This window comes from Caloenas nicobarica, chromosome 7 (assembly GCF_036013445.1).
Source record: "Caloenas nicobarica isolate bCalNic1 chromosome 7, bCalNic1.hap1, whole genome shotgun sequence".
NCBI classification, from domain to species: Eukaryota; Metazoa; Chordata; class Aves; order Columbiformes; family Columbidae; genus Caloenas; species Caloenas nicobarica.
Window position 1 is genome coordinate 13,174,867 of NC_088251.1, and position 18,694 is coordinate 13,193,560.

At 34.9% G+C, this 18,694-nt stretch overlaps 1 protein-coding gene across 3 annotated transcripts in view; it reads right to left on the reverse strand.

Moving 5' to 3' along the window:
* Window positions 1-18,694, reverse strand: part of SLK (STE20 like kinase) — a 52,022-nt gene that overhangs the window by 14,934 nt on the left and 18,394 nt on the right. For 2 of the 3 annotated variants that reach the window (XM_065639535.1, XM_065639532.1), the window contains exons 2-12: window positions 14,151-14,315; window positions 11,842-11,890; window positions 10,928-11,077; window positions 8,560-8,632; window positions 8,152-8,346; window positions 7,377-7,458; window positions 6,304-6,432; window positions 2,983-4,401; window positions 1,723-1,853; window positions 1,333-1,456; window positions 881-1,060 (exon numbers count right to left, since the gene is read on the reverse strand). In XM_065639535.1, coding sequence (XP_065495607.1) covers window positions 881-1,060; window positions 1,333-1,456; window positions 1,723-1,853; window positions 2,983-4,401; window positions 6,304-6,432; window positions 7,377-7,458; window positions 8,152-8,346; window positions 8,560-8,632; window positions 10,928-11,077; window positions 11,842-11,890; window positions 14,151-14,315 — 2,697 coding nt within the window. The remainder of the gene's footprint in view (window positions 1-880; window positions 1,061-1,332; window positions 1,457-1,722; window positions 1,854-2,982; window positions 4,402-6,303; window positions 6,433-7,376; window positions 7,459-8,151; window positions 8,347-8,559; window positions 8,633-10,927; window positions 11,078-11,841; window positions 11,891-14,150; window positions 14,316-18,694) is intronic. The other variant, XM_065639534.1, reaches the window with a different exon arrangement.

Consider the following 18,694-nt stretch of genomic DNA (forward strand, 5'->3'; position numbering starts at 1 on the left):
AATGCAGTTTTGTTCTACAGGCTCATACTATACAAAAGCATGGACAGTACAGATTTCTAAAGAAACCTCTGTGAGTCTAGTATAATAACTATCAGAGCAAACGCTAGAGCCATTTACGTACAAATGAGCACTACACAATTGATCTGAAAGCTAAATAAAACAGCTTTTAAGATGCAAAATCCATATGGAAACACATCACCTTATCTTACTCTAATCAAGCAAATTAAGAGCATAAGATCTCAGTGTCGAATGCCATTCACTTTGCCTTAACACATACAAAATTAACTGTAAAAAGATTTTAGGTTATCCAGACTTTTCTCTCCTGGCTTTCCTTCTTGAGATAAAAAACTAAATCCCTATAACTGCTGTCACTTCTTATAAAGAAATTCTAAACAACAGCACACATTCAACAAAAATCTAACAAATTATTCTAACAAAGAAAACTCCCACATCTCTGGAATTTAAGTGGTTCTCAGTAGTCATCAAGACCATATTATTTTCCTTCAAATTTGAGAAGTATTTACTAAGCAGCTATAGCTGGGTTTCTTTAAAGTAGATATCTCTAATATTTTTCACAATCTTTAAGAAAATACTTTTTCTTGATTTAATATTTGAGAAAAAAAATTTAGAAGAGATTCTGTGAAAAATAAAGTCTTCTAATTTGGTGATGTTTTCTAGATTAAGACAATACCTAAGTCTTCCTGTTAGCTGTTTGTATTTCACTTTGGGCAGTAAAACAGAATAAATAATACTGACTGCTAGTAACCCTTCTACAACTGGGTACAGCACATGAGGTTGACAAGGCTTCTGGAAGACCTAGTCTCAACTGTTTGCTATGCCCGTACTCCTTATTTCCTATATTATCATCATTGTTTCTTACCTCCTTTTTTTTGTTCTTCAGTATGTTCTGGAATTTGGATAATTCCTTCTCCTGTTCTGCTTTGATGCGTTTTGCTTCATCTCGCAAACGATTTGTGTGTTCCTGTTCCAAGCGCTCTATTGTCTGTTTCTGCTGCTTTTCTAGATTTTCTATTTCTTGATCATACTGTCGCTTTTTACTCTGTAAAAATAATTTGGCATTTTTTTTTTTCCCAGAAAACTAAATTCTGTACAATGAAGCACTGTATCACAGCAGTGATGGTCATAATGACCTGTTCTGGCAGGAGAGTTCTAGCACAGATGCTGGGCACCCCAAAATGGAAAATTTTAATTAACAAGAATGAAAACTAAGCTATAGCCATCACAAAAGGAAAAGCCTGATTGCTGCTAGTAGCATTCTGCCTACTCCATCAAGATGTCATATTTTAAGAGCAGCAAAATCCAAAAACTCACTGTCATTTCCTGTTCGCAACGTCTGTACATCTGTTCTCGCTGCTGCAGAAGCTTATTACTGAGTTGCTGCTGGGCCCTCTGCTCCTCCTTCTGAAGAAGTCTCAGCTCTCTTAGCTCTTGACGTCTAATTAGGAAAAAGAACACTTAATATTGATGGGAAAACAAAAGAAGTGGAAAATTACAGAACATGAAAACAGCATCTACACCTCACATCCAGTAAAACTAGTTTTCAACTGACTGTCTTAAGAAACAGTTTGTGTTCTACTAACAAAATAATTGAAATTAATCCCCAAATATTACAGAAATAAGATAATTAGCCCCTTTCTTTTATTCAAAGAGAAAAAAATTAGCTGCTAACCTCTTGTAAATTTTACTTTTAAACACGCTTACCGTAGGAATCGCATTTCTTCACTTTTCGAGTCATTTTCAGTAACTATTTTTGATGTTGTTACACTCACTTCTACTCCATCAACAACAAACTTCCGAGTTTTTTTTAAAGTTTTCTTCTGTCTTCTAGTTTCCTGAATAAAGCATTGGTAAGTTATTCTGTACTTACTGAAGTTATATCCTTTTTTCTTCTTTTTCTTAATATTAAATTACTTCAAATATTTCTGTGGAGCCCTACCATATAGTAATCAGGTGTTCTTCTTGCTTTTCAGGTACCTCACTAACCAAAAGTGAGAACTTGAAAAATTCTAATGTACTGAAACTTTCTCAAGTCAAAGGAAAACTGTAATTGCTGGAAGAAAAAAAAAAAAATCTAGGTAACCTCTAAATAGAACTGACGCATCTTCATTTTTAAGAGCTTAAGACAGTTGCAATTAACTGTCTGCTTTTGACCATAATCTTCCCAGTCACCAAAAAATATATTTAATTCTGAAAAACAATTCTGAAACAGAATAGCAATTTACTCACCTATTTCTGCTTTAGAAATAAATTAAATGAGCAAGTACATATTTTTTATTCTTATACATTTGTCAAAAGACAAAAATAGAACTGGAGGGTTTGTTTTGTTTCCTTTGAACCAATGGTTACACAGTTACTATCCTAGTTTGGCTATAATCATATTAGTATACAAAGTTCATAATCTGAAATGTGCTTCCTCTGAAAAAGCTCACTCATACTGCATGACTGCATCGATATAGAACAACCAAAGGAGTACAGTGTTTGGCATAAACAAACCTGAGAGACTGTCTGCCTGAGATGTTTTAAATCTAAACAGAGAGACAGAAGATCGAAGTGACAGGAATTCAGTAGAAGATTAGATGTTATAAGAGATTTGTCTGTGCAGAGTAAGGACTGAACTAGACTTCTTGAATATCAGCTCTTGAACTACATCATTCAAACCTTCACCTTTATTGGTAGGCTTCCCCTTATACGCTATTCTACACCTTTAAAATACAATTATGCAATAAAATAAGAAAATAATTAGTAGGTCTGTAGCTTCTAGTTTTGCTGTGTAACTGCACAAAACCCAGACATTGTTAGAGCATGCAATTTAGAATACTTCGGTTTCTACAAAGTATTATAGTCCACACTGTCATACTAGTTTCTCAATTTTCTTTGTTGCAGAGTTCAAACTTGGAGATAATTTTCAGGTCAACGCTCACATAGGATTTTATATAAAAATATATGATTGCTTATACTTACTTGTAAAGATATTGATCCCGTCTCTTTGTTTTTACTAAGGAAACTAGAAATTGACAAGTTCAAATCAATGCTGCTGTTATCAGCCGTAGAACCTGTGCCTGAATCTGCATCATTTTCCTTCAAATTCTCTGATTCTAGCTGCTGTAAAGCTTCAGTATTGTCTTGATTATCTGTTTTGACTTTCTCCTCATTTTCTTCAGTGCTAATACTAATACTGGGGACTGGAGTGACTTCAGAGTCATCAGCTTGCTCGCTGGCAATATCTTGATGCTTATTCTTCATTATTTCATCAGAAGTAACTTCCGAATGTTCTTTGTCTACCTGAATGTTGTTTTCCTGGATCTTGTCAGGTTTGCGCTCTTCTGAATTCCGGTCCATATCAGTCAGTTTATCCACCACTTTATTAGAAATATCCTCAGGCTTGCTCTGTGTTGACTTGTGGTCTACATTGTCTCTTCCAGAGTCTTTCATCTCTGTTTCCTCCATGCTATTTCTATTACAAATATCTTCATTTTCACTTTCTGCCACTTTCTTGTCTACTTTGATCACTGTATCTTGGCTTTCCGACAGAGTTTCTGCAGAGCTGATTATCTCATGGACCTGCTTAGCCTGACTTTCCACTGGCTTATCCTCCGTCTCAGGTGTTTTATCCCCAACACTGATCTGTGTTTCAGCAATCCCACCTATCTCCTTAATGTTGTCAATTCCCTGCTTTATTAGTTCCTTTTCTTCATCAGTCACTTTATCCACAGCATTAGGCAGAGTTTCTGCAGTGGTGTCTGTTACCGCCTCTTTCTGAGCTTCATCTTTCTCTTCCTTTTGCTCTGCAGTATCTTCTGCAGAGACCTCTTCTTCCTTCCTTTCCAAGAGGTCTGTTTTGTTCTCCTCTTTTTCACCAGTTTCCTTAGAAATGCCTTCTTCAGTTTCAACACTATTTTCAGTTGTAGGTACTATTTTCAGTTTATTAACTTCTGTCTGTTCATTTCCTATGTCATTTTCTTTCTCTGTTTTTAGGTCGGGTTCACCCTTTATTTCTGATTTTGTTACCATGTCAAGTTCTTTCCCTCCTTTCTGCGGTTCCATATCTTCATGTGGTTTTTCCAGGCTTTCCATGTTCTTTTCAACTGGCAATATTTTGCCTTGCTTATCTTCACCAGTTGGCACAGAACCATTCTCCACTTTCATATCACCAACAGTGGTATCGCATATGTTATCAGCTGTTTTCCTAAATTTAATGTCCTCAGATTCATCTCCCATTGTTTGGTCATCAAGAAATATAGTGCTGGCTTTGTCCTCAATTGCATTACTTTCTGTTTTCTCAGAAAGAGATTCCAGAAAAGAGGCATTTTGCGAAAGTTTATCCTCTTCAGAGCTGGCAATGCTAAGGTCAGAGGATGCACGCTTGTCTGCAGGTAACTGCTAAAAAATTGAAGGAAGAAAACTAGTTAATCATTTTCAAACTTAATTAAAGCACAGTTCTACTGAAGAATACCTGAATAGAAAGGAGTACCGTATTTACAATCAGAGTTATATTAATTTGATAATCTCAGAGTATTTCACTTGGTATTACCACAGAGCAAGTGCACAAACTGCAGACAAGCTGTGAACAGAACAGTTTCACAAGAACCCTCTTCCATTTCTGATAATTGAATAAAATATACTGTGACTGAAGGAAAAGGATCACGGTCAGCCCTCTGCCTCATGCTTAACAGAATCTTCAAGTATTTTTCCAACTACATGGCCTTTTTCACCCCCTCTCTTAGTTCAGTTCTCCGATAGTCCCATCTACAGTTGGGTTTGAAAGACACGCATCTTTGTGCCAGTTTGGCCAGGAAGAAGCTGTGAAGCTTGAGTTAGTGCAGCACTGATAAAAATGCAGTATTAAGACCTTTTTCTGTTTCATCAAAAAAAAAAATCTTTCCTTGTGTTCTTTGTTAAAAACACCTGACAAAGATTTGGTCTGGTTTTTAATCACAGTGAAACTCCATTAAAAGGATGAAAACCTCCAGCAGATCTGAATCAGTGGCAAATACAGATTTAGAATAGAAACAGTTACTTAACTGTAGCAATTGCTTCTGCTGGAATATGAATGAATGTTATCGGATTACATACAGACAAAAAGAATACACCAATAAAGTATCATTTTAACCATAATTGCCCTTCCACTGTTCAAAGTGACTGCGATATTTCTGTGTCTATATTTACTGTTAGAAGTCTGTAATTTGCAGATCAGGCCTCTGATTTGCCATTGGGAACACACAAGGGTTTGGTCACGCATTTCCTACCTTCACATTTTTGTAAGCATGCAGAAAACAACTCCTTTTAAGTCAAAAGTGCATTTAAAGTATTTCCTCACAGCTTAGTGTTGATTTCCAAGCAGTTTTAAAAACTACCACAAGTAAATAATGCAAATACATCTACCTCACAGTTTCCTAACCTGCTGCTTGTGTCGAGACACTGAACTGAGTCACAGGGGAGGCTTCACTCCAGCCCTCCTGGGGACCAATGGCTCAGTGGCTGATCAGCAGAGGGAGGTGGTGGCTGATGCCCTGGGAGATGGACAGTATGTCCTGGGGGAACTTGGTGGGAATGCACACTTGGAGATCTCCTGGGGTGGACAGGGGAAGGCCCCTGGGAAGGCCAGGGGATGTGACCAGCTTGGTGAGGGGTGAGAGGGGAATGGAGACACGCTGCTTGGGCATGTGGCTTCATTACAGTGCTGGTAATGGCAGCTACTGGTGGTCACTGTCCATGTACCCACGTACTCTGCAACCTACAACCATGTCATTGAATTTCATGGCTTTACCCTTTGAGGAACTGAATTTGCATTGCAAGATTCTTAAGCAACTTCAGAAATACACTCAAAAATGCAATCTTGTCATAGTAAAATATTTTGCTTTTGTGGTTTTTAAAATCACAAACTTCATTTACAGCACAATCGTCACATACCTTCCTTAAAGTTTTAAGCATCTTAGGGAATACAAATATACATTTACTGATTCATCTAGTCATCCTGACTTAAACATTTATATAAAAATCAGTACCAGATTTAAAAAATTCTACATTACATATATATGTAAAAATAAACTAAGATAATACTAATTATCAGATAATATTCTTTATTATTAGTTCTTAAGGAGTTTAAGAACGTGCTAATTTTGAAAATGCTGACTGCTTATTCTGTAACAGGGTTACAGTTTATGTCGTTATTCTTAGAAGACTTGATGCAAAAGTTGGGTAGTACATCAAACATTGAGTTCTCCATAGGAAACTGGTGATTGAAACTAGTTGCATATTAAAAAAAGTAAATTTTAAACTGACCAGAGAATTTTCTGTTTCTTCTTCTTCATCCTCATCTTTACCATCTTCCACTTCTTCAGTAACTTCAGCCTTAGCTTCTGCAATCAGTTCTCTTATTGGTTTGTTGGACGTTACAGTAACAAATGGATGCTTGCAAAAATTAAAAAAAAAAAATTAAACAAATCACTGTATTAAGTGAAATGTTACTTTTGTTCTCTCAAACTCAAAGATTCACAGATAATATTAATCATAACCGTCTTAATGTATTTTTTCTGCAGAAGTTTTAAATCAAAACATTTGTTAGACTACTTACACAGTATATTTGAATACAAACTTGCTAAAACACAAATAATTCATTTATACTGACCTGTTTTACAATCCAAAGAATAAAAGTAGACAGATTTTTTAAACGGTTATTTTTCCTGGAATCAGGTCTCATTTCTTTTCAGTTCCACAGTTAACTTATTTTCTGAGAAACTTTATGTAGAAATATTCTTTCTACAAAAAGTCTGCTTTGTCTTTAGAACAACTTTGCCTAACAAGAACATAGAATTCTACATTTTTCTGTAACAGGAAGCAGCTACCTGTTGTTCTCCTACTGTCTCAATCTTCTTTCTCTGTTTGGCCCTGCTGCTTAAGTCTATTCAACATATGCCGGATGTATTCTGGATAAAGTAAATGCGTGCTGACGTTAAACAGAATCAAATGTACCCAGTCACATCTCCTCCTGTTTAGCTATTCCGCAGTGACAGCATTACAGAGGAAGGCTGAGCCCTAAAGCTTTTAAAACACCTGTCAGCAATTGACTACTTATGTAAATATCAACTTCACCCATTATGAGTATCACAGTATAATTTAAATACTTATGCAAAGTAATTTATTACATTACAATATGTAAACAAAAAATTTTGATTTGCACTTGGTATCATTTAATCAGCTTTTACCAAATAAGGATCAATGCTAGAAAGCTAAAACATGTGTATGAACACTTAATTTGAAATTATTTAAATAGTTACTATAACACTTATCTGCTTTTAAAAAAATACAAAATGTTTGTCTTTAAACAATTGTTCTGAACAATTAACTCTTCCTACCTGTAGAAGTTGAGTTGCACTCCACCTTGCATCAACATTCTTTTCCAAACATTTCTTCAGAAAATCTTTAAAATCTGATGACCTACACAAAAAGAGAACAGGGAGGGAATTTTCTTTTGTCTTGACATCAAACTAGTGCATAGTGAAATATTCTTTTGCTTCCACATGCATGTACATTGCAGCTCCAGGTCCTTTTATTGATTTACAAAACATGCAAAGATAGTACGGGAATGCAAAGACTAATGTGGCACAAATACCATCTTTAAAATGTTTGTCCATTTACAGAAGGGTTTACTTTTGGCTCTGGATTTATAATACACCACACTAACTGAATACACGTTCACTAACTGAATCACATAAAGCCATTAAAATGACCAAATAGATAATGGCTTTTTAAAATGTTTTCGTAGTATAAAAATACATCAGTCTCCTTCACCCAATTTTCTTTTTCTTTTTCAGATGGTCTTTAGATCTTCTACTGCATTTGCAAAAAGCTATTTTGCAATCTGCACAATATTTCAGTATAAAAGCTCCTACATAAAACTATGACAAAAAGACCATTGTCCCAATTATATAGGGAGATGTACATGTATGTATGTGTGCATCTACAAACACATACATATAGCATATGTACCAGATTTTATGCATAAAGCTAGTCCTATAAAGTTCAACAGGTCTATGCCCATGAACATAAGTTTAGCAAATGTATGACTTGGCATCCCTCACACTCAAAATCTACAAATTGGGGTGTCAAAGTCGTAAATAAAATACTAACCATTTTGAAGGCTGTGCTAATGTAGGTGGATCAGATTTTGCTATCTTCAGAAGCACTCGCATTGGATTTAATTCGTGATGAGGTGGCTCTATTTGAGCCATTTCTATTAAAGTAATGCCCAGAGACCAAATATCAGCCTTGTAATCATAAGGCCTGTCTTTAGAGGTCTCACACATTACTACTTCTGGAGCCATCCTGCAAAGAAAATAATGAAGTACCAGATTATAAAATGCATTCTTATCTGTTCTGAAAAAGGTTCTAAATAGATGAATTCACTGAAGCATTTTAGGAAGCACATTCTGCTCTCAATATATTTACACTACATTATGTCAAGCTTGTAATATTAACGACAATGGTAATATTAAGATATTAATTCATACTAAAATGTCGGCAGAATAGAGAACTTACCAATATGGTGTACCAATAAAAGAATCTCTTCTTTGTATTGTTCTTGTGTTTTTAGCTGATACTCCAAAATCCGCTTAAAGCAAACAGTAAAATGCTATTAACTGGCTGGTAGAAAACATATTATATTTTTATAATTTACAATTGTCTTTTAAAATGTTATATGTTCCAGATCAAACATTCTGAAGCATTAGAACTTCAAGGTAAGATAAAAATATTTGTGTTTTGATAACTGAATGCCAAGGTCCTATAGCATTTTGAATAAAAGATATTGAATAAACATTATTCTACATTGCTAAAAAAAAATATTGCTACTGTTGAGTTGTGTGAGGCAACGCTGATACATCTATTTACTGTAGAAATAAGTGCGTTAAATTATTTTAAATTAGAAAAATAATTTCTTTAACCTATGAAAGCTGTCTTCAGACATGGCATATTAGCTCTCATTAATTCAACAACTCATTCGAGTTTTAATTTCAGGATTCAAATTCTAATAAAGCTAGATTTTCCCTTTATCTTATGTGTTTCTTTCCAAATGACTTTTCACTTTGTATTAAATATCTGAAAGCTTGCATATGCACCTTTAATATAACATCCAACCAAAAACGAACTTTATCTTTGCAATTAATACTGCTTGAGCTCTATAGCACTACATTTCTCACTTAGAGAAAAAAAAAAGACAATAATTAAATAAGTGTTTTATCCTTATTATAGATATAACTTTCTTAATGAAGATCTGGAGATTAGAGCAAAAGGACAAAATAGCCATATGTTGCCATCTCTAATCTGTACAAAATTACTTGACAGGCTCAACATTTAAGAAGACTGATTTCGCTCTGTGGAAAAAAAAAAGAGAGCTATTGGTTCAAATGCAAAATCTGAAATCTTGGGCTACAGAAACTGAAATAATAAAACTCAAATTCTTATAAAAATAAAATGCAATGAAAGAAATTTATTTGCCATTCATATATTTGTAACACAAGGAATTGCCCATTTATTTGTGCACCAGAAGCAAAATACAAGTTGTTTAAAAGGAGCAAAATGATCTTTCGAGGGATGCTATACACTTTTCAAAACTAAATTTTTTTCTAGAAATCTAAATTAGCAAACCTGAATACAACACTAAATGTATGTGTGGAAGAAATCTCTCTGTGGTCTGAACTGGAAAGCAGTATCTTGAGCGCCTGCACAGTGCTGTGCATCAGCTAAGCCTGACAAAAGCTTAAAATAGTCCTAGTCCACATGATGAGAAGCCAGGTCATGTGAGGCAAACAAAAAGAACAGAAACATATGATTTGCTCTCTGACCACGAGACTCTTGCTATGATCTGTGATTTCTTTTACAGTAGTATCAAGAAACTAAGATAGTGATTCTATTACATTTATAAATAAGGCCTCTAAGACACAGTCCATCCCTAAATCTTCAGGCTTTCAAGAAAAGCCAAAATAGTAAAGTTACCCATACTTTGTGGATGAAGAGAAAGACGCATGCAAGTATTATATCTACAAGTAATAAATCTGTGCAAGGGAATCCATGCAAAAAGCACAGGTAAGCTTAACTGACCAATCTACAAAAGCAGGTTTGTAAATATCCTCAACTTCTTAACAGACACGATGCACTATACCTTGCAGAGACGCCATGATCGATACAAGCTAGGTAGCAGATATATTAGTGAATTTGGACAAGTCTTGCTTGCATTTAAAAGGCACATCTGTAGCAAGGCTGGGAATTTATAGTCCCAGTTCACTGTGGTGATCTTTTGATTCTCTCCTCACCTTTACCCTCTGTGTACTTTACATCCAAAGAATTACAACTAATCACTTATGTCCTGTAGAGAGAAGTTTTTGAAACCTGAACTCAAGCTGATACGTCATAGAACTACGACATTAGTAGAGCCATTGTAAAAGCTGACAGCCTGTACACATTTGCCCCGATGAAGCCGTGAACAAAGTAGATCCAGACAATTTCTGTCTTTTCCTGGCTGAATGAAGGGATGCTGTTCACCACCAGCAGTCCTTTCGTCAGTTCTTCATGGAGGAATCCTCATGGATTCCATACCACATCAGGGGAAAATGTGGGTAACTGCTTAAATTCAGATAAAATAACAGGAATCAACAATAGGAAGCTTGTATTAACTTTCTTCCAGACTGTTCTATCTTAACTTCAGTGCAACAAACAATTTAAAAAGGCATGGAAAAACTAAGTGGAGTAGTAAAGATTATTACTTCTCTCCCTCTCAATAATGGAAGAGACAACAGTACTGATATTTAAATAGATAAATACTGAACTCTGCCAAACTACAGCCTAAGGAAAACACAATTATAAGACCTCGCAAGGTTCTGGAAAGGATGTTTACATGCAACCTGCTTACCTAGTTTAATGTCTCCATCTAATGTGAAAAGAATATTGCCAGCTTTTAGATCTCTGTGGATGATCTTATTTTCATGCAAGTAGTTCAATGCTTCTAGTGTCTGCCTGCACACCACTTTGATCTGTGGCTCTGTTAGTGGCCTTTCAAGCTCTACAAGAGGAAGAGACAGAAATAAACAAAACATTTTTGCATTTTATGATGTTACATGTTCACAGCAATCAGTATAGAAGTATATGTGAAAAATAATCTGACAGATTCTGAAAATCATATGTCAGAAAAACTTCTATCTTAAAATATTTGTTCCTTTCAGTAAAAATTTCATGCCTTGTACCCAAAACCCTCCTCATTACGAACTATGTCTATCTACCTATGTCTGAACTGCGAATAAGCTATACAGTTAGGAGATTGGTTCTTTTGTACGGTAGACCAAGATGTTAAAAGACTAGATCCTTTACTTACTAGTACTAGCTTTCACCTAATTTGTGGAATAAACACAGAAAAAACCCTAACTTTAAGCTTGATGCAATATAAAAAATAATCACAACGTAACTGGGAAAATGGCAGGAGAAGAGGAAGAATGAGATCCTGAAAAGGGCTCATATAGATTATGGTATAACGACAGAGAACTCCATAAGCATATAAGAACAACTCATCACGTTCACTTAAAGGATCAAGGCAAAAATGTGTTTTGAAAAGTAAATAAACCCTTGAAAAATGAGATAATCTAATTTAAAAAGTTACAACGTCCAGCAATATAGGTCTAAATGCTAATTAAAAAATGCCAGCATTCAACACGCATAGCACATCAATCACATATTTGCATTTCAAAACAGTATACATGTGAAACGAGTCTTAAAATATAAATTATAGTTTTCAGATGTTATTAAGTTTATTATTTGAAACAACTTATTTACCCAACATTACTGCATCTACTGCTCCACCCGCACAAAATTCGATCAGGATCTGTATATAAACAAAAGAATGCACAAATTACAAATTAAATAGTTCTGCTGAACTGAAGCATTTATGAAGGGAGCTTTAGTGAGAGGCCTGAGTTTCAGACTATTTAGCTTTGACCAATTATTTCACTAACCTCTGCAAAATATTGGTACTGTTACCCACTCAAAGTAGGTCTGTGCTGCTCAAGCAAATTATTTGAAAAATGCTTGGAGATCCTCAGACAAAAGTTTTAATCCAAAGAGAAAATTGCATAATAAAACTTATAAAACATGATAAAACATCTTGAATCTGGCTCATTGTAATGCAATTTACATAATCCCTGCAAACTCATTTCTCGATTATTAAACTGTACTTCTATAGTACCATCTCTGACTGAAAAGTCCAAGGTAAGAGCTACGTGATTTTCTGGTAGCAAATGTTATCTCCTCTATTGTTTCAGATTGGATGGAAAGATATGAAAATACGGAAAAATACCCTCAAAAGTTACAGAAAATAAGTAAATTCTGATGTTTACATTCATTTTCCTCCATTTTCATTGATACTTATAAAACATTAAAACCTTTATCCCGGAATCTAGTAATACCAGAACAACTCCATCTCCAGTTCTCAGTTTCCATTTGAAACAAAAATAAACTGCAACTATTTGAGGGCACAAACTATGGTGGCATGTAGGACAGAAAGAACATACACAAAGGAGAAAGAGGGTAAACAAGGCAAAAAGGGGAGAGCAAGAATGAGGAAAGGCCATCCAAGACTGACACCTCACTCTTCTTTTTGTGTTTTTCTTCTTTAATTTGAACTTTAAACATGAAATCATAATATTCAGTCTGACAGCTAATAAGTTTTTTTAGAGTACCTTTAAAATCAGGGCATAATTGCCCATAAAAGAGGAAACCTCAAATTATACCTTGTATTACTTCAAATTACTATGATAATTAATCCTCACAACAATGGTACTAACAAATGTATTATATAATGCAATTCTTTGTAAATCCTTTAAACCATTATTCCATTTACATGCTTCTGCATATCTAATGCCAAGTCAGTTAAGTGTGGGAAATCGTAAATAAAGAATTTCTTTCTCTAAAATTTGCTGTTAGATCTGATAATCTGACAAAGGCCTCTTATGCAGAGAAACTCTGTTTCCAAAACCATATTTTATGTACAAATATTCTTTTCTTTTTTCCTCCACTAACTCCTGTTTACTTACCACATCATTATAGCCTTCCCTTTGCTGCCTTCATGCCTCTGCATTTCACTGTAACTATATATCTACTATTTTATTTTAAAACTACTTACTCCTATCTTTATTCTGCCAGTGAAGCCTATCCTCTCAGTTCCACATTCTGCCTTTGTGCATACTTGCTTCCATGCTGACCTTTCTGTATGGAAATTTTTGCACTATTCCACTGTTTTATACAATATCATTTTACTCTGCATTCAGATCACACCAAGTTTTCGCAAAGCTTATAAAAATAAATCTATATCGGGAAACATGGCATTACACTTCCATTCTTTTTATGCTTAAAGGATAAAGCATATTTACAGGACTCCAAGGAAATTTTATTTTACTTGGTTTTGGTATCTCTTAATTATGCTCTTTTTAAAAAAAAAGTATTCTTTTTAAAATTCCAAAATCACATATAAATATTGCATTGTATCACCTCAAAGAAAGAAATGTATTGTCATAGCTAAAGCTATTCTGTGCACAGAATATAGCTGAAGAGTGACGTATAGCACGTATGTCCACTACACTTCTATGCCCAAACATGTAGATTTTAAATAACTTATTTATGGTTCAAGTCCTGGTAAACTGTCCTTCCTGGAAGCACCAATGAATTCACTCGTATCTAAAATGCATACTTCACAGGCTGACCTTTTCAGCACATTAATTATTTTTCAGCTGTGGATACTGAGTCTCACTCTAAATTGTGCTGATAAAACTAAAATCAGAGTCCTGCTGTTACAAATAAGCAGTAAGAACTCTTTCTACTCACAAAACTGAATTACTAATTTCCAAATTTTAGATTCAAGCTACTGACCGAATGACTCAGTGTAGCTCAATTTTACAGTGAAAATTTCCTATGAAGTCATACTCACAATTTACAAATTCATTTTGAAACTGAATAGTTATCCCAATAGTGATGGCCAAGAAGAAAGGTGATTCACAAATGATCTTTTAATAAAGCCAAGGAAAAAAAAAAAGTCATTTCAATAGCCTTTTGAAATAAATAAAAGCATTTAGAGAAGAAAAAACACATACCCACAGATTGTTTTCATAGTAGAAAGCATCTAAGAGCTTAACAATATTAGGATGGTCACAGGATGCTAAAATATCAATCTCAACCATGTAATCTTCAAGTTCTTCTTCCGATTTAGTATCAATCACCTTTGCAGCAGCCAGTACTTTCGTTTCTTTGTTCTGAGCCTACAAAAGAAAAGTCACAGCAAAGATATATGTGAATTTCATCAGATAATTGTCACCAGAAAAAAAAAAACCCACAAAACACCAAAACACCCTCTCAACATTTCAGTACTATTTTCCTGCCTTTAGTTTGCTTCTCTAGAAAATGAGGATACCTGCATATTAAAGACTAGATAAATTATAGCAGAAAAGGGATTTAATAACTTTCTCAAGGTCACGAAACAACAAAAGACAGGAATACAAAAATATGTAATTCTGGTCACATTCTTTAAACCATCATGCAGTCAATAGCTTAGGGTCATTACTATTTTGTACTCTTAAGATGAACTTCTGTGTTGGTCCTCAAGAAACCATCTATTAACACTTGGCAAGGAGTATTAAGCACATTCTGCCCTCTCATTTCTCACTGCCCATTCTTGCCCTTCTGACGCTCCCCACATTGTGGCAGCACAGCTATTCACAAAGCCACACAGAAAACCAGATCCTCTACCAGTAATCAGGAGGTTACACGGCTCTTCAGCCAGGGGCTGTATTCGAAGTCCCATGTTAAAAAGCTGCCAAGCCATCATTAACTTGTCTGGGCATTTTACTCTCCTTGCTTCAGAAGTCTAGGAGCAACTCCAGAGATGGCTACTCATTGAAGTTGCCCACACTGAAAATGCTGCCACAGCCTGTACTTTATTACTCCACAACTTAAGACTAGGGAGCTACAACTGCTGTAGTGACAAGGTCAACTGGAGCACAAGAAAGATTTTGACTTGAAAAGCAAAAGGAAAACAAGATCTTGGGTAACCAAGGAAAAAAAATAAAAAAACCCCAGAACATTTCTGCTATGCATTTAAATATTCTTTGGCTTTTTTAAACATAAGAAATTATAAACCATTAGATGATTGTTATCTAAAGAGCAAAAAAAATCCAGAAACCAGTTGCTGTAAATACTTATTCATAGAATATTGCTAAGAAACTAATCAGCAAAACTAAGCAAGGTGAGATGATTATTTTTTTTTTAATATGTGAGGGATAAAGCAAATATTAAACACACAGTCTATATGTGTACATACACACACATAAAATCATACACACGTTCTAATAGTTCTCCTGCAAGTTACGTTTGAAGGAATACCATGATTTGGAATTTAGTAAGCTTAAAACAAGAAGGCATATTTTCCTCAAGCCATCATAAAAAAATACCACGAGTGTTTAAAGGCATTTCCACTGGTTACCTTTTGCCTCTGAATAAATGAAGCTGAGGACTGAAATCTACTTCACCAATTACAAGTGAAGCTAATGAAAAAAAGGCCTAGGTTTCCTCCACCTAGCTTTAGACGTTCAAATGAAGTTAAATGAGAAGCAGGGACACATAGGCTCTCTCCAAAGCAGCAAAAGAGAAGAACCTGCAGGGGCAATTCTGAGTCCTGAGGTGAAGCATCACAAGCTCATTGGTCCTGTCTCTGCTGGTGTGGCTGCTGCAGGGGCATCTTGGCCCCAAACCCAGTTGAAATGAAGCCAGGACAGGACATAGCAAGAATCCCAAAACCTGACTTTGGTCATCTAGTCTTGTTATACTACTATCAGTCAAAAGCTGTAAAAACAGCAAATAAGAATTCTTAAGAATTATTTCCAAGGTCTAAATATTATTACTTTCACAGCCATAAATAATTCTCTCAATGTGGCAAAAGAGAATGAATGATTTGAGATAGATGTTCATAGAATCATTTCGGTTGGAAAAGACCCTCAGGATCATGAAGTCCAACCATAACCTAACTCTAGCACTAAACCATGTCCCTAAGAACCTCATCTACACATCTCTTGTCACCTCCAGGGATGGTGTCTCCATCACTTCCCTGGGCAGCCTGTTCCAGTGCTTGACAACCCTTTCTATGAAGAATTTTTTCCTAATATCCAATCTGAACCTGCCCTGGCACAATTTGCAGCTATTTCCTCTCATCCTATCACTTGCTACTTGGGAGAAGAGACAGAGCAGTAATAGCAAAACACAAAAAAAAAAAAATCAATCAGCCAGGACTATACTTATGCCGAGGGCATAATTTTTGTGATATATGTGTGACATTTATTTTTCTCTCAATATTTTTTGCTAAACAAAAAAACAACCAACCTTCCCAACTATAATATTTGCCCTCCCATTTTCAATAACAAAGATAAGGGATCCGTATAACATTATTTGAAAACAAACTACTGCATAGTTTTCCAATACACATTGTAATAATAAGAAAAAGGTCTGTTTAGTAACACAAACATCATTTGTTTTGGTTTCATGTTTTACAGCAGGAATGAAAGACCAACCTTCCTATTCTAGAGCTGCACTGTAAATTAAACATGAAAGGTGAAACAGATGTCTGACTCCACAACCGAACTAGACTTGGTAGCTTTATATGTGCAGAAAAATGGTTGTTAGAGCACCTTTCTAAAGAATTCAAATATGACCTGTAAATTTACTTTTTTGAACATGCATGGCGGCACACTCTTCACTGTACCTTACAAGATGAATACTTAAAAAAAAAAATCTGAAATTCATCTTTACACAAATTTGCATGTAAACCATAAAATGGTAAAAATATTTTGTTTAAATAAAACTTTTAAAAGGTAACAGTACCAAATGTTACTGTTTTCAGATTCAGTTTCACCTTTGAGAGAGAGAGGCATTGGTCATGCATCGTTACACGCTAGGGAGTTTGCTGCATTTACAGCATATTATTGCTTTTTTTTCTATTGACAGACTATTTTGTGTTTTGATTTTTCCCAGATCCTTTTGCTTGAACTAACTAGAAATCTGCTTTGAATAAGTTTATTTCTTCCTTGTGGTAGCTCTATTAAAACACTCCATTAAAACTCAAAAGTCATTACCGAGACAGTATGATTATCTTTATGAGCATCTTAACAATTATAAACAAAGCAAATGTTAGCCTTTGTTCTGACTTGAGATAGTAAAATTTTGTAGGTCTAGATCCAGACTTTTCTTCCAGATCTTAAAAGAATAAAGCTGTAGAATAAGCATATTTCCACTGGGTATTTCTGAAGACTGATAAAACATTTTAAGTATACATGAAGTTACACCTGAAAATAAATAAATAAAAAAAATCTTTATTTTAAACATGATTTTAAAAGTTCTTTTTGAATAAGACATTATTCATCTCCACCCTACCATGAACTCCATAATAAATACCCATCTGTGAGACTTACTGTAAGAAGCATGTAAGAAGTATGCTCTTTTGAACTGTGTAGGAAAGGATTTTACTATTCATGCCTAAGATTTATCTAGCGCTGTATTGTATGGGGAAAAAACAAAAACAAGACAACCTCTGGATTACGGGGAACAAAAAACATCTACAGCTTTGCGTGGGCATGTTTGTTTTTTCTAGACTTTGACTGAAGTCTTTCTTCTGCCACATAACAGTCTCCAAAGGAGCAAAAACGTTAGTGTGGATGCAGTCTTGATTTGCATATACCCATTCTGCAATTGGGTACATGAACATTTAAAGTCAAATAAATAGCAAGAATATGCCCTTTCAAAATATGTCCTGTATCAGTAGCCCAGCAGTTTATTCCTATATTTTACCTCTCAACTACCAGTTCAAGTTATTCCAAACACTCTGCTTAAATACATTTGATTCTGCTTCCATGACAGGTGATTTATGCTTCAGTCGTATGCTAAGAAATCCAAACTGGCATCTTCAGTGGTTATGGTTCAATCCTACCTTATGCAGAGACAAAGACCAGGGGAGAAAGATTTTGTTTCTTTGCATTAACAAAATTGGATCTTTTCAAAAGATTCTTACATAATCATTGAAAACTGAATTGGAATAACTAATTCCCCCAAGATCTGACTAATGCAATATGACATTACCAACTATTACATGCAACAATACATAAATATTGCAATCCTTCCACCAACACTTCCGTTTGGATTATAGATTTAAGGTTACTGCAGCAAACATTAACTTACAGAGAGATAATATGCACAAGGGAATGGCAAACTATATGTTATAGCATGGTTCTTGCAATGGATAGCACAATCTCATTAGCAGAAAATGCATGGAAAAATACTCTTATTCTCTGAATTCTAAGATAAAGTACTTTTAGAAAGATGGATTGCAGGTTTACATAGAATAAATATGATCTTGTAAATTAGAACTTGCAAATTGCTTTCTCTCTGAACCCAAATCCCTCACATTAAAATGGCAATGACATCTAATGCACAAAAATATTGTAAACATTTGAAAACATATCAGTACAAGAAAGAAGAATAACCCATTCTACACAAAACTAAGACCTGGAGTACATGAAATTAGTGACTCCTCCCTATCGGTCCTAGATTTTTATACAGTATCATATATTCAAATATAAGTTTCAGAGCCAGAAGC